Raw genomic sequence first — 17,287 nt, 5'->3', positions numbered from 1 at the left:
GTTTGATATAACTTGCATTTTTCACAAACTTCAGATGACAGATTTTCTTTTGATTCACTGCATTCTGTATTAGACACATTTGCATATATATGCACCTATTGTTTCACCACATCTGTCTGTCCATCCCCTGCATGAGGGACTCCTACTGGACAGATTTTCATGAAATTTTGTATTTGAGCCTTTTAAAAATATTTGTAGAGCATTTCAAATTTCATTAAAATCAGACCAATAGAAATCCAACAATTAACATTTCTTTTTTTCAGACAGATTGTATGCAAAACGAAATTCATAGATTAAATATAGTGTTAATGCAGTATTGTTAGCTTAGATGGTCCATGCATGCTTCGTGTGTACTGTTATCCAAGATGCTTGAATCTGTTCACAGGCATCGCTTGTGAACAGATAGCTATACATAAAGAGACTTAAAAGTATATGGGAGATGCTAATAAAATTAAATTAAACTGAACAGCTAAGTTTAGAGAATGTAAAACTAAAGTTTTATTAAGTGTTCTGTAAAGTTATAATTGTAGTAATTAATTGATAAGGAGATAATTGTATTTACTTTTCACTTCTATTAATTAGAAAAATTTTTAAAAATCAATTAATGAAAAAAAAAAATTGAATGGGCCTGAATTGGAATGCACTGTTTAATTAACTAACTTGCCAAGCATTAATATTGATTCAGGATGGTAATCACAAAACCAAAAAAAAAAAAAAAAATTAAAAGGTAGCAAATCAAAACTTCACTCCGTACCATTTTGAATTGTCATTAGTTTCAGAATCCATTCAAGTTCCATTAGTTCTTTCTACTAGTTATTCATTAACTGTGACTTTCTTACAAAGCTAAGATTTTGTTCCTGAAAGTTTTCATCTGTTTAATGTTTACTACAGCAAGTGGTTTTACAAACTAATGAGCCCTCTGTTTATCCTTTTCACGTTCTTAGAAATGAACTCAGTCATTCTTGGCCTAGTGCTTCCTTAGGATTGTAAAGTGCTTTCCAGTAGGTCTTAATGGTGCCTGCAAGCATTGAGTTCATTGCCTGTGCTCTGTGATTAATGGTTAACCTATAAAGAGTTCACTAATGGAAAAAGATTATGGATCTTATGATTGAAAGTTTCTTCTGTCTTATTTTTTTATGTCTTCACATTTGAGCAGTCTAAAATTTGCTTCATCATAAACGTACATACTATGTACTTTCAGTTGTTTCACGTAGTGCCCTTTTGTGACTCTGTGGGGCAGGTACTTTTCAGAATTAGTAATTTTATCCATTTTCTGTTTGTCTAATTCTGAAAGTAACAAATAAATAGATTTGATTGTTATATGTGCACTGTATCAGCAAAAGTTTTGAGACAGGAAACAAAATCACAGGATTAGCTTTACTGATTATTAAATCTTATATCTGACAGAGTTTTTTAGCATGGCAGTTATAGCAGTGTGGAATAATACAATCTTGTGTTCCAGGTTCAGGCAAAACCCAGCTCATACTGGGGATGCAAATGTGTTTGTACTATGATTCTTTACACCACATGATGCCTTTTCTTTGCCCCAGAAACTATTTTTAAGGCTCCAGATGTCCTCTTAATTAATACAAGGAGTGGTACGAAAGTAATGTCTCCTATTTTTTACTTCAGAAAATTTAATTCCTACAACTGTGCCTTTTACATCAATTAATGCTCAATCATTAATAAACACACTATTTTTCCCACAAAGTCACCATCGTTTTCTGTGCACTTGCACCATCTCTGAATCAGATGCTGTATTCCAATCCTGTAAAAGTCCTTACTCTTGCTCCGGAGGGCTTCGTGAACACTGTGCTTGAGCTGGTCATCATCCACAAAATGGGTTCCATGGAGTGCGTCCTTCAGCAGGCCAAAGAAGTGATAGTCGGAAGGTGCAAGATCCAGGCTATGAGGGGATGAGGAAGAACAGTGCACTCCAGTTTTGCAATGGCCTCCATTGTGTGCAGACTGGGTGGGTCATGCATTGTCATGGAGAAGAAGAACCTCATTAAGGTTTTTGTCCAGTCAAACTCTATGGATGCAGGCTTTCAACTTTTTCAACACTTCCACATATCGATTTGTGGTGTCTGTCCTACGTTGACACCAAGGTAAACCTTAATTGTATATTTCTTTTAAATCAACCCCCTATTTTGGTTCCATTTGAATGTATCTACCTTCATTATATCTTTATAAAGAAAGGTTTGCGTGCAACTTTATTCCATAAAAAATATCCATGTGATCCCTTTCTCTTTTGAGAGTATTTTCTCAATGCTTTTGCTGTTGAGGCAATGCCACATTGCTTCACTGTCAAAAGTTTTTCAGTGTTTCTTAATAAATTATAATTGTACAGGACTTGTATTATAGGTGATAATGAATTGACATTACCCCCCCCCCCCTCCTACTTGGATGCTATAAGCAAATATTCTTTTATGGTTTTTAATAAATTTATTTTATTTAATTTCAACATTTCTTTTTTGGCTTTCAATCCAAAAAATAAACCTGGAAAAAAAGCATTCTATAAAAACATGAAAAAAAAATACTATATGCTTCAAGCATATATATATTGTTCAGTAAGCTGAATTACTTTTCTGATAAAGAATAACATTCTTTAGCAGAAAAATCTGTAGACAAATGTGAACAGCAGTTGCTGCTCTGTTAACAAAATGAAACAAAAGGTAGGAATACAAAACTGATAATTCACCAACTTTATAATACATCAATCATGAAATAACTGCTTATTTTATTAATAAATTGAATGATAAATTTACCTAGTTTTAAATATGATAACAAAATCCACTATTGCATCTTTGTTTATCAAAAATAATCTGTATTTCATCAATGAAGATTGTGATCAGAGCATTCCAAAAATTTTGTCAGCTGTTACCAGATTTTGGAATTTATTTCTACCATATAGATTAATTTGCCTCTGTCCTTTTGATCAGAAAATAGACAAAATATATATCTACTAATAAATTAATTTGAAAAATTGCATAATCGATACCCTAATATGTTTTTTCCAGAGCAAAATCCTGTATCAGTTAAGTGCCCAGTAGCAGGAAAGTTTAAGTTTATTCAGAAAGGAGAGATTCTCTTTGAAACTAGAATTCGTGGTGGTGTAACATCTAGCCCAAGACCCCTTGTGAAATGTAGGAAGAATATTTCTGACTTTTCTGTCTGTGATCCTGACCAGAAAATTATCCAAATTGATTCTGATTACTGCATTTCTGTTGATTATGTTGGCAGACCTCTAGATATATATAGTAAGTAAATTGATTCTATATTAATTTTTAATAAAATTAGTAAAATTGTTTTTTATGCTATTTATAGATGCTTATAAATAGCATTATGCCCATCCAGGGCAAATCCCAATTGAGTGCCTATGAATTAAAACGCTTAGTATTATAAGACTTGAGTTCATTGTTAATTGTAAGCCACAAGATGTCCCAGCAAAGCAGCATATAACACATGGTCATTGTCTCTCTACATATATAAAATCCCCGTGCCTCCTAGTGTTGCAGTTGACATTATTTCTGTGCTAAGCATGAGATGGGAAACCATTACCGGTGCAACGTTCAAATATATTTTATTTGTTGGTGAAACAAGTTATTTTTATCTTTTGAATCTGTTCAAATCTGTAAAAAGCATAGAGTAAGGAAATTTGCCTTATTTGTTCACATTTTACAAGTTGGTGAAACAGGTAGTTTTTTATTATTACAAGGAAACCAAACCAGATAGCAAGTGTAGTTTTCTAGTAATAATAAAAAGTTACCATTCCAATAGGTTGGATTTTTCACTTAGCAGATATCTTTTCTAATATCTGTTCACTGGCCATTTGGATATGATTCACCTATGAATTAATTATTTTAATACATAATTTCATTTTTCAAAGTTAATTTCATGTCACAAGTTCTGTCCTCTCCACTGCATGTGTGCATGCGCGCACACAGAATATTTGAGAATATGGCTGCAGGTGGCCATGGTTCATTTGCTTGCATAGCAGGTTGGGTTTTTTTAGTTTATTATTATTTTGTAGATTTCCTGACTTGTTTAATTATCTCAGCTGTCTCCAAATTCTAAATTCTATGTAGTACAGCAGATGTAAGCTCATTAGAGAAGTTACCTATTTCATTTTATTTATTTATATTTATCCTACAACCTGCAGTGAAGTAGCCTACCCTTTTCTGATGGCCAATAAATACTTCTCATAACTGAGTGGTCACCCAGTTGAGGTTATCTAATTTTTTTTTTTTTTTCTTCATGTAATGAAAGGGCGCCTCCATAGCCAGGTGGGCAGGAGCAGCAGTGCGTAGCACACGCTTCTTGATTAGACCGGGGCTTGAGCCCATCACTACCAAATACAGAGAATGCGGAAAGGTCAGGGAATGACCACTGCATATCCCGAAGCAATATGGCCTTAGTTGCTAATGCTCCTAAAAACCAAACAACAACAATGTAATGAAAGAACTGTCTTAAGATTTTAAGACTACTGTTTCAGTCTACATAACTATTTTGCAATATTATTTACAAAAGTATCCCAATAACTGAACAGTCTAGTACAACATTTGATACATTTCAAACCCACTTTAAAGTACATTTAGGCTAAAAAAATAAGGAAAAAGAACATAGGATGAAACTAAACAGTTCAGTGTCTTAAAATTCAATTCAGTTCAGTTAATTATAATTTTTCCTGCAATATACTTCTAGATATAGGATGTGTTCATTCAGCACATTAGAATAATCTTATTTTGAAATTTATGATTATTATAGAATTATATATAAGTATATTTGAAAACCTCATTAATTTGTGGGAAGTATACACTGTAAATATAATAATAATGCATCTTTAAACTTAAAGATATGAAAGAAATTTTCAACTTTAATTATTCAAATGAGAAATCACGGATCTTCTATTCTTTGCATTCTGACTAGCATCTTTTTTTTTTTTTTTTTTTCTTCTGAATTGTCCCCAGTGTGCATAATTCATATCTGTTTTCCAAGTTATATGTACCATTGAGATGATCAAGTGAAACTTATATAAAGTATTAACCTTAAATTTTCTGCTGTAAAATAGATTATGAAAGGTAGGGGAACCTTCTTGACCTCTCTTGTGTTTTTGTGGATGACAGAATTCAAATTTGTTAGTAATTTGCAATAGTCTTAATGCCACCAGTGTGATGAAATGTTCTGCTCACCTTTACCACAAGTTCTTGTTATGCATTACTTTTAAACAAATAGTACCACCAAAAGGTTCATCTGCCATTTATTCAAAGAATGAAACATTGCTGTGACTAAGAACATTTCAAGACCTCTTTGGTCTCCAACATTCTTGGGGAAAGTGGTCCCTGGATCTTCATGGTCACCTCCCAAGGAACATATGTGAGCTATCACTATTCTGAAGTATCAATCCAATGGAAGAGTTGAGCAAAACAAATCTGACAAAAACAAATAGAATTTATGGATTTTGTTAACAAAAAATAAGTAATAGAAAATAATTTTTTGAAAATTTGATTTTTTTTAATATTAATTTTGTATGAAATAATACTAGCAAGCCCCCTCCCTCAGATAGTGGGGGGAGTCTGTAGTACTAGAGACCAGCTACTCATATGATCACTTGTAATCAGGGAAAAAAAGAATTTACTCATATGATCAGGGAAAAAAAGAATTTAATAGTCAGTCATGATTGCATTACTGATTACTGTGAAAATATACACCCATTTTTGGTGTGCCAAAAGCTAAGAAATCCATGCTCAGCATGTAGCTTTAAATAGCCTTTTCTGTTATGTTAATGGTTTTTAACAGGAAATCAAAGCATGACTGGGTGGATTAGGGAATGTGGTAGTTTAAAATTTTTATATATATATATATATAAAAAAAAAGTCTTGTGAACACCTCGCTTCTTACTCCATTCCAAACACACCATTATCTTATTTCTGGCTGTTTACTTTGCAACAGAATGCAATAATTGGTACCTTGTTAGCATGTGGAACTGATAAATGAGATTTTATATAATACATATAATGAAAGTCAAGCCTCTGATTATAGACATATGTGAACATACTGTGCTAAAATTACTGCTCTTGTTTTCTGTTTTTAGCTGAAGCAGACTACAAAATGAAATGCATTGGTTTCTGGAAAGAAAATTTAAAGTCATACCTGATTACTTATGATGAAGATGATGCATACAGTAAATATAGATGTTGGGTATGTATTTAATTTTGTCATTTTTTAATGAGATCATGATGCTTTTAGTTTTATCTTTGAAATCCAATAGAGATAGTATAAAACACTTAATAAAACTTTAACCCTTTCTGAAACAAGTTCAGTGGACATGTATGTGGGCTCTTGGCTTTCTTTTCCTCTAGCAGCTGGCTCTATAAAATGGTTTTCTTCATGGAGTTTGGAAAATTTATAAAAAAAAAAAATCAAATACATAATTCCTTTAAATATTAATTTATTTGTTCTTATTCTGACTTAGTTTTCCAAGTTCACTCTAAATTTTGTCATTAATAACTTCATTCTAATCAGATTTTAAAAAAAAATGTAAAAAAATCATTACTACTTCTATTTTTGATGCAATAATATCTTATACATCTGTTGAAATCTCTTGATTTAGTTTCATCTTCAACTTTTCAGTATGAAATTTTAGCTTTTTTAAGCCCAAATTAGACAATATTGGCTGACAGACACAATCACTTCTTCCTTTTCCTCCTTTGATTTTAAGTGCTACCATCTATTATAAATTGTATTTAGAATTACTTTGGAACACAGATAAGAGATGGCAACAGTTACCAAAAGATTTGAAGACAATTTGTATATAACTATGCAATATTTGAAATGAACTTGAAAAATGTGTGTATATACATACCCCTGCAGTGGCCACACCTGAAAACTGTATATCTATATACATACACCACCATCCAAAAAAAGTATCCAGAAAAGCAGAAAAGCTTACCCACTTGATGGGCAGGTAGGCTTTCCCACTGTACTAATTTTACTAATTTATTGATGGGGAGAGCAGTGTTTCTTCTTGCATTACTGGCAGAGTCTAGAAATACAAGTTAGATAAGTTTCCATCCCATACATTTATTTCCTTGAAAATAAATCTTTAATGAAATTAGTTTTTATTAAACTTTAAGTTGTTTTATTAATCTTTATTATTTTCTAAATTGAAATAGGATATCATCCCTGAGCCATATGTGTCGTATGTGTTATGTTGGAAATGAAAAACCTACAAAATCAAGTTTGCATTTAGTTTATTGCTAACTAAACAATTATAGCAAACTATTCTTGGATGTTTATTACAGCCATGTTCATTAATGAAAATAAAAAGAAATTTACAGAATTTTTAAAAATTCTGATAACTTAGTTGATTTTTTTTTTTGTTGTTGTTTTTTTTTTTTTTTTTTTTTGCAAAAAGGAAAGAAAAACCATTTTATTGAAAAAAGAGCATGAAACTCTGCATTTACAAACTATGTTATTAATGGTGAGATAGAGAAGGGAGATCATAAAGACAGATCTTCTATCATAAACCTAGAGATTTAGCAGCTATGTGTAGGTTGGAACTTTGGGTCATTTCAACTTTTGTGCATTCATGTTCACAAACGCCTTATCAAACAACCGCTGGTATGCCAAGGGGTATTATCATGTTGAAACAAATATGAGTGTGTACCAAAGGAGTGCTACTTCATCAGTGAGCATGGAATTGTCCAAAATATAGATGCCTGCATTTGTGGTTCCTTGCACAATTGGCAAAGGTCCTTGAGACAGTGCACCACAACCACCAAACCACATCCCTCCAAATTTCATTTTTGGCACAGTGCACTCCAGGGGCAGACACTCTGTGGACCAGTTATTGCATTTTTTTGCCATGCAAGGTGAGACTGCTCACTGCAGTTGATGAATTATGTTTGGCTTATGCACTGTTCACTATCTCATTAAATTTGAAGTTATAGAACTCCATATGTGTTCATACAGACCTCAATTCCTAGGATTGATGTTTTGCATGGATGTCTGCTGAGGTGGTCATACTACCCTTCTGAGTACCCTCTGGTCATATGAAATGAGCTTCCATTATTTTCCTATGTGTTGCTAGACAGTGTAGGCTGTTAGCAGTTGCATAAATCAACAAGCTTGCAATGTGACATCTGACAATAACTTCTCCCCCCCCCTTTCAAAATCAGTGAACTCGGCTCTGTGTGTCATGATAAGAACAATTAATTTGCATGGCTCATGCCTTCCTTATGTACCAGTTTGGTGATTTGTTTATCAAGGAAAATACAATGAACTATGAAAACAGATGTCCAGATAATTTTTGGATGGTAGTGTATGTACGTGCATTTACAGGGATGACACATGAAAAATGTGTGTGTGTGTGTGTGTGTGTGTGTGTGCACACACACACATGTTAGTACTCCGGATAAGGTTAATTGATTTGATCTCAAAAATATTCACCTTAAACAACTACTTGAGTGCAATGAAGTATCTGTTTTTAATTTCAGTTATTTAACAACGCCCTAATTGTAATTTAACATAAACACATTATTTGCTTTTTCTCTGTACTAAATACATTGTTCATCATTTATATTGCCCCACATGAAAAGAATGCATGTTTTGAACTAAAATTGTAGATTTGATTTAAAAACAAAATTAATTTTTGTCATAAGGTTCTTAAAAGTTTTTTTTTTAGTTCTTGTATGCTTAAAATACCACATTTCAACAGAATTGTAAATTGCAAAGCTATATTTTAGTGCAAGCATTGAAATAATTCAAAAATTGTATGTCTCTGTATTCAATTTCTTTCTTGCAGATACTTTAGGCTTTTCAGTGATAGAGGTCACCATCGATGCTGAAAGTTGGTCTCTGTCACTGGGCTTATGCTCACATTAAAGAGTACACCCTTATCATTTTGACCTAAGTCAACTTTTGGTGTATAAAATAATATTAACTATTTAGGTTGACCTGTGGGTGACAGTATCATTCACTAATGTGAGCATAAGTCCACTCTGTAGCAGTTAAAAATCTGCCTCTATTGCTGGAAGGACCAAAGCATCCAAGACAAAAACTGAACACAGAACTGCATAAACTTTTTAGATTACTGCATTTCAAATTGTTTGGTTCAAAATGCAGTGCTAAATTATAAGAATTTAGTGTTTCTTGTTAAAATAGGTATTTTAAAAGAAAAAATTACTTTTTTTTTTTAGGTTTATCAGCGTGCAGATCTGAATCGTATTCTTATGTCCCAGTCACTTGGAGCCTTTTGCCATTTGAAACAAGATGTCACCAGCAGTAATGCTTCAGAAGGAGCACAAGTCGCGTTGTCTATGGAAGAATATGAAAGAGAGTGTATGTATTTTTTTAATAAATTTAATCTTTTTTTTTTTATTAGTCAAAGATTCACATTTTCTCTGACCACCAATTTTCCTGCCAAGTGTGGAATATATATTATAAGGATGAGAAAAGGAAAGTGGTTTTTTTTTTTTTTTTAAATCTTTTATGTCTCTCTTGAGGTGTATTGTTTTACTTCTTATAATAGGTGGGAGGTGTTCAAATTAGGTGAGAGGGCTGAATTACCAAAAAAAAAAGAACTTTGAATTTTGCAGGCCTTTAAATGTTTTTTCTGGATTTAGTTTGGGTTTCACTCTAGAAAATCTTTTTTTCTTTTTTTTTTTCCCCTTATATTGCTGTTTTTTTGCCATGTAAATAAAATCAGTCCATCCCTCTCATTACTAGTCTTGCATAAACTGTGAGGAAAGGCAGAGTGTATTGATTTTAAAGAGGGAGGGTTTCAAAAACGAACATATGTATATGAAAGCAGTGCATATCATCTTCACAAACAGGGATTGAGGTCTATAAAAGATTTTCAAAATTCAATAATTTGATTGCTTTAGAGTAAGCATATTTCGATTTTTTTCTAATTTTAAGGTTCTGGTATCCTATATTGAGTTTCTTCTTGAGTTTATTTTAGAAGCAAAAATGATAATCCATATTCTGTTCTCTACCTAAAAACTGCATACAGAGTAAAACAAAGCACCATTTCTGTTTGGACAGTTGATAATGCATATGCAGAATCTGATATGCATTAACTTTCTCTGGCTGAAGCACCACCCTACCAAATACGGAGGATGCGGAAAGGTCAGGGAATAACCACCGCATATCTCCGGAGCAATATGGCCTTAGTTGCTAATGCTCCTAAGAACCAAATAACAACACCACCACCATAACACCATGCCTAGTCCTGTTTTGATGTTAAGCCTGATATGCTATAATTTGACTTCTCACAGCTGGTCACCTGCTCACATAATTAACAGACACTGGACAACACTACTGATGGATGACTTGGGATAGTACGGTATAATTGAACACTAAACTCCAGATAGATTTCTGTATAATTTTATTTTCACTTCCATAATAAAAGTAACAACAATATGTAGCTTCCATAATAACTAAGAACACTATATAACAAAATTTCAAAAAAGGTTCTGTTTGTGAGCATTTGTTGGTGTTTCTTTATGAACTGGGGTATGCTGATTCCAAATATTACCTTAGTTTTTTGCATGATCAGTATTTAAAATCTATACAGAATAGTTTAATTTTGCTAAAAGTAAACAACAAATAAAAAATATCACAAATTAAAGAAGAAACCATCCTTTGGTTAATTTAAAAAAAAAATCAATCATTATAAAATGGACTTTTGAATATCTTTGTCTTTTGTGGTTACACTGTGATCATCCTGAACCAATAATTAAATATAGCCATAGCCACCCATCATAGCTTCATTCCCCTTCCTTGTTACCTCTTTTTCATTGACGCTATGTACTAATGGAATCTCTCTCTCTCTCTCTCTCTCTCTCTCTCTCTCTCTCACACACACACACACACACACACACATAAGTATACACACACATTTTGGTTTGAAAAAATTTGGATAATAGTGCAAATAATGGATCTTGATTGACATTCAGAATTCCAACTTTCCATAATTTAAATCAATTTGTCAGCTGCTTCCTTGTAATTTTCATTCTTAATGTTACCAAGAAAGCCATTCATTACAAGACAAAACAACTGCCAGGCATTTCAGCATCTACTTTACTTGTGGACCAGTAAGGAGAAGATTTCACTTTGTTCGTATGCCACCTTTCACTTTTGAATCAGCCAATCTGGAAGGTATCATCTAGAGCAGGGGTGGCCAACAAGTCGATCGCGGCTTTAATTTCGGTCGATCACGATGCATTTTAAACATATATAAAAAATAGATTAGTCAAAATCTAAATGTTATTATTATTATTATGCACCCCACTGCATATGCTTATTACAAATCCGTTGAACCACGTGACTACTCTTGTCGCCGCGCAGCCGCTAGGCTTGTCTAATGCACAGAGTACTACTCTGTGGTCTAGTGAAAATTCAAGCAGTTTAGTTGTGGAGAGCATAGTGTATTTGTCAAATTCTTATTTAGTTTACTTAATATTAATAACTGGACAGTACTTATACGTTAACTTAATATCCCTTGATTTAAAATGAATACTACGAAAAAGAGTAAAGCGTATCTTTTCATCAAGAGTGGGAACTAGAATACTTTTTTGTAATGATAAAAGAAAAATGTTGTTTGATTTGCAATGCTTCCATAGCTAGACTTAAAAAAGCAAATTTAGAAAGGCACTTCAATGCACTTCATGTTGGGTCCCCTTACCGCTTTCAACATTTATTAACGATATTAATATCTTTATGGTAAATACCAATCGGGTTTTCTGCCTAATAGTGACCTTAGAAAAAATAAATTAGAACTTAAATCCAGATTATTCGCGCAACAAAATTTCTTCATGACACCTAATTTGCAATCTAAAGTAGTAACTGTAGCATCATTTAAAGTGAGTTATCTTCTTGCAAAAAAATGCAAACTATTTTCTGATGGTCAATTCATCAAAGACACATTTTTAGAAATAACAGATTCTCTTTTTTAAAATTTTAAGAACAAAATTGAAATTAAAAGTTCTCTTCAAGGTCTGCAATTATCTCGAAATACCATGATGCGAAGCATCAAAAAATTGAGTAAAAATGTGAGCGAACAATTGCGTGCTTATATTGCTAGTGGTGTGTCCTTTTCTTTACAACTGGATGAATCTACAGATGTCAGTGATACAGCTCGATTTTATTCATATGGTTTTCGATAATTCTGCCCCTAGAGAAGAACTGCTGGGTATGGTTTTGTTAAAAGAAAGAACTAGAGGTCTTGATATATTTAACGCATTCAAAAATTTTATTGAAAAAATTAAATCAATAACAACAAATATTAAAAGTATCAATAACAACAGATGGAGCCAAAGCAATGACAGGGCATCTTAATGGATTCATCGCATTGTGCCAAAAGGATGGTGAATTCCCAGATTTTTTGAGTTACCACTGTATCCTCCACCAACAAGTGTTAGCCAGCAAAAGATTAAATTCTAAGTGTTATGGACATAGCTTTCAAAATCGTGAATTCCATCAGAGGATAATCTCTTCAAAGGAGACTTTTCAAAATTCAACTTGCTGAAAAAGAACCAGATCTGATATTACACACAGATGTGAGGTTGCTGAGTCGGAGTAAGTTTCTACAGAGATTTCAAAATTTGCTGAATGAAATTTTAAAAAATTTTTTGATCAAAGGGGAGATGATTATCAGCAGCTACAAGATACAGAGTGGTTGTGCAGTCTGGCTGTTTTGGCAGGTTTTATCAGTAAATTAAGTGATCTGAATTTGGAATTACAAGGAAAAAATAAAAATGTGGGTGGCATGATTAGTAATATTTCTGCATATAAATATCAATTTTTGGCAATGGCTAAGGCTCTCAAAGAAAAAAAAATTCTATCATTTTGCAAATATGCAAGTTCATTTGCAAAAATATCCTGTTTTTGAATTTAATAGTGAGAAATATGTTTCTGAAATTCAGAATGTTGTGGACGACTTTGAAATCAGATTCAGTGATTTTAAAACAATTGAAGACATTGTTCAATATATTTCTTATCCATTTAATGTTGACTTAGATACGAAACAAATTGCAGAAAAAATCGCTGCGATTTTTCACATGGAGAAAATATTACTTGAAAATGAAATTATTACATTGCGAAACGATATCTTCCTAAAAGTCAGATCATCAGAAAAAGACTTTTGGAAATATGTTTGCCGAGAAAAGTACCCAAATGTAAAAAAATGCAGTGAACTTCTAAATTCCTGTTTTGGTTCCACATATTTATGTGAATCGGCCTTTTTGTATTAGGCCCAAAAAAACGAAGATCGCTCTATTCTTACAGATTCGCATACAGAAGATTCTTTACGGTTCGCTTATCACAGTATATCCCCGATTTTTAAAGCTTGGCAGATGACATGAAGAAACAAACTTCTCATAAATTAAAAATTTAAATACGTATGAATTTAAAATAAGAATTCTGAATTGTATTTAAATTTAAAAGTAACATTTTTCAATGTGTTGATTAACTTTTTTAACCATGTTTGATGAAATTCTTGAGATGGTAGATCGCGGCACATTTTGAAGAAAAAAAAGTAGATCGCATCACAAATTAAGTTGGCCACCCCTGATCTAGAGTATCCAGTACTTTAACAAATTGTCTGACCAGTCTCAGTTTGATATGCAGTGATGGAAGCAAAGGATTGTTTACTGTATTGTGTGCTCTAGGCTGCAACTCAATTCTGGCAGACAGTTCTGATTTGCTGCTGTCCCAGTGGCAAAGAAAATGGAAATTTAGTGAAACCAACTTAAAAATCCAGAAGGAGCATCAGCATCTTGAAGTCCCCACAGACATTCCATTTACAAGGTGTGTCAGTAAAGCTCCTGGACTGGTGCTGTTGTGTTCATATTTGTTGAGTCTGAAAATAAACAGAAATGGTATGTTATAGTTCAAACTTCCTCTAACAGATGTTGGTACAGACATTTTCCAGTAGGCTGACAGGTTGCAAATAACAACCAGTTTTGTTAATAGCATTAATGTTCCGTGTCACAATTTTGAAATGGAGCAATGGACAAATATCAAATTTTGCTTTAAACTGGGAAAATCTGCAAAGAAAATGTATGAAATGTTAAAAACTGTTTATGGTGTTAAAACAGTAAATCATACCAGTGTGTTTAAATGGTATAAGCAGTTCAAAGATGGACATGAGGATGTTCGCGATGACCCAAGAAATAGGCTTCTGTCAATCTCTCGAAACAAGGATAAAGTTGCAAATTTTCTAGAAATTGTAGCGTGAGATCATCATTTGATCATCAGAGTGATAGCTGATGATTTGGATATGAATAAGATGATTCGTCAAATTCTGTATGAAGATTTAGGGAAAAGGAAAGTCTGCAAAATTTGTACCACACAGCTTCACAGATGAGAAGAAGCAACAAAGAGTGCCATCATGCAAAGACTTCATCCAGACTTATCAAAATAATCCTAATTTCCTCAACTGGAAATGAGAGCTGTCATTGGAGATGAGTGTTGGGTGTTTCAGTACAACCCACAGATAATGCATCACAGCATGCAGTGGACTTCAAAATCATTACCAAGGCCCAAAAACAATGCTGATCATGTTTTTCAACAGGATGTGATTCACAAGGAATTTGTAACTGAAGGGAGAGAGAGTCAATGCTGCATTCTACATACAGGTGCTTCACCATGGAAGCATATATCCCACATGAGGCCACAATTTCAAGAGAAAGGCAGTGTCAGTTCTTGTTGCACTACAATGCTCCCCACCCATTCTTGCACTTGTTGTGAAGACATTTCTGATAAAGAATGACATTGTACCGATCAACCATTCACCCTACTCTTCTAATCTCAGAGGAAAGAGATTTCAGGATGTTGAGAACATAAAAGAAAAACATAACCACCAAACTGAACATCTCTTTGGAAGCCTTTGCTGACTTTTCAGAAACTTTTAAAATGGTGTAAGTCATCGGTCAGGTAATTATTACTTTGAATAAAAATAAAACCATTTTTGAGCTCCTTCACTTTGCCTTCTTTTTATCCCACCAGTTTGGGAACTTTATTGCCACACCTCATACTGTTCATGATCCTCTCTGATATGCTTCACTTTTCCATAATCTTCTTTAATATGAACAAAGTGCACAGCAGGAATCAATGTATGTATATTCCCATTGTGAAATAACACAGCTTTCAAACTTTTATTTGAACTGTCTATGAAAAGATGCCACTCTTCTGAATTGTGACTGATACCAATTTCTTCATAAAGACCAGTCAAATCAAAACAATATCATAGGAATTCTGCAACAGTGTAAAAATATGCACAAGTGGCATTAATTCATAATGTTTGTTCTTATACATGATTTGTGTTCTTAGGAAAATTTCCCAAATTACGTTATGTTTTTAGTTCTAGTGTAACCCACATCTGTAATTGACCTGTCACCAATGCTTTAATGAATTTTTTTTAGAACTCTTACAATAAGTCAGTGTTTGTTGCAGTACTTTTTTCTACAATGTCATAATTTCTTTTTATCCACTGTAGGCAATATTGAAGTACCTTGTGGAAAAAATTATGGCTGGGGCTGCTGTACACATTCAAAGAAAAGCATCTGAAATTTATGAAAAAAAATATTAAAAATAATATTTAAAAAATCTGATTGATTGTTACCAGCTTGTTAACATGAGACTAAAAGCTGGTGGCAAAGGTCCAATTTTAATGTCCAAAGATGTCTGAATTTTTATATGCAGACAGATGGGCATGGTGAATAAACTTTATGCATACAGAAGTCACCTTAAAGGATTATTTTGGTTTTTGCGGCTTTTAATTTTGTCTACTAGTGTAATATCTTTTTTTTTTTTTTCTTGTCCTCTCCTTTTCCCATTATTATTATATGGGGTCAGCGTTTTTAATGTTTTGGCATGCAATTTTTACGGCCGGATGCCCTTCCTGGCGCCAACCCTCACCCTTTATCCGGGCTGGGAATATGCGGTGGTCATTTCCTGATCTACCACATCCTCCGTATTTGGTGGGTACGGGCTCGAACCCCCGGTCTAATCAAGAAGCGTGTGCTATGCACTACTGCTCCTGCCCACCTGGCTACGGAGGTGCCACTAGTGTAATATCTTTAAGTTTTGCATATTTTTTAATTGTTCTTTGCTATTTACTTATACTTTACTTTGCTTACACTTTTTAAAGTATTCATCTCTGCTTGTTTTCTCTTACAGTTGATGATTGCCCAATGTATTTTGATGATGGAAGTGATCCATATCGTCCAATAGCAGACCAAGTTACTGTACTCATAGATATAGGATTAAATTTAAGATCTGATATTTGGCTTCATACTTTAACTACTGTTTCAGCACTGATAATTGGTACTTTCTTAATTTTATAAAAACTGTTAACAAAGTACCCTTAAAGGTTACAGACTAAGTGGTATTATAAAGTGCCTTCCATCTAATAATGTCCATTAGTTGCATTCAAAGACAAAGGCATTCCAAGTTCCATTTGTTCATTAGTTCCGAAATATTTTTTAATCATGCCATCAGATCGTAAATATTATTAGTAGCTTTGTTAAGCAATCGAAAGTGGAATACTAGAGATAAGAATGTAATAATGGCAAAAGAGCAAAAGTTCATAACTTCATTTCATAGTTTGATAATATTTCTGAGTATATGCAATGTACATACATAAACAAAGATGTCAACTTCGTTAAATTTTTTTTATTTTTTTGTTACTTCAAATATAGTGGTATGAAATTTAGTGTGTATAAATCCAAAATGCTTTGCTTTTTAAAATATTCATTCCTGACTTGTTTAAAAACTTCAGATTCTCATTTTTTTTACTTCCCTTCCTTTTCCCTTCCCTCTTCCCTTTCTTAGTTAATATAAGTAATGTTATTAACTGAAATTTATGCATGGTTTATTGAACCACCAGTACATTTGTGGGTGTATATATACTGTGTATGTAGATACATATATATAAGAGAATTATTTTTACATTTTTTTTTAAAAAAGAAATGTGCTCTGTTATCTTTGTTCATGTGTTACCACTTTTATTTTGTTATCCTATGTTTCATTTTATGCATTTATATAATGGTTTACTGATATAATTGAGACGCACCATTAGTTTATATACATCAATTTTAAATCTGCTGTTTGTACTAGTGGCACCTGTATATACAAGAATTGAGGTCTTATTGTCTTAACGCGTGGGACTCATTGGCCTTTGAAGAGTCGTAATTTGGAAAGGCTTTGAAGCAGTCTAAGAAAATCATTGTTTATATAGGTAGGGAAGGACGTTACGTGGTTGTTTTCCATTAAGATTAAT

The 17,287-nt window shown here is 33.0% G+C and overlaps 1 protein-coding gene across 1 annotated transcript in view; it reads left to right on the top strand.

Moving 5' to 3' along the window:
• udt (protein undicht) overlaps nt 1–16,635 on the top strand; it is a 67,727-nt gene extending 51,092 nt beyond the window's left edge. The window contains exons 11-14 of the mRNA XM_090389211.1: nt 3,021–3,260; nt 6,095–6,201; nt 9,201–9,342; nt 16,186–16,635. Of these exons, the coding sequence (XP_090245337.1) occupies nt 3,021–3,260; nt 6,095–6,201; nt 9,201–9,342; nt 16,186–16,352 (656 nt within the window). The 3' untranslated portion in view covers nt 16,353–16,635. The remainder of the gene's footprint in view (nt 1–3,020; nt 3,261–6,094; nt 6,202–9,200; nt 9,343–16,185) is intronic.
• The last annotated feature ends 652 nt before the right edge of the window (nt 16,636–17,287 follow it).

Source organism: Mastigoproctus giganteus, chromosome 14 (genome assembly GCF_048544385.1).
Source record: "Mastigoproctus giganteus isolate SK-2022 chromosome 14, ASM4854438v1, whole genome shotgun sequence".
NCBI lineage: Eukaryota > Metazoa > Arthropoda > Arachnida > Uropygi > Thelyphonidae > Mastigoproctus > Mastigoproctus giganteus.
The sequence above is the reverse complement of the archived record's forward strand: the minus strand, read 5'-3'. Positions and strand labels throughout refer to the sequence as shown.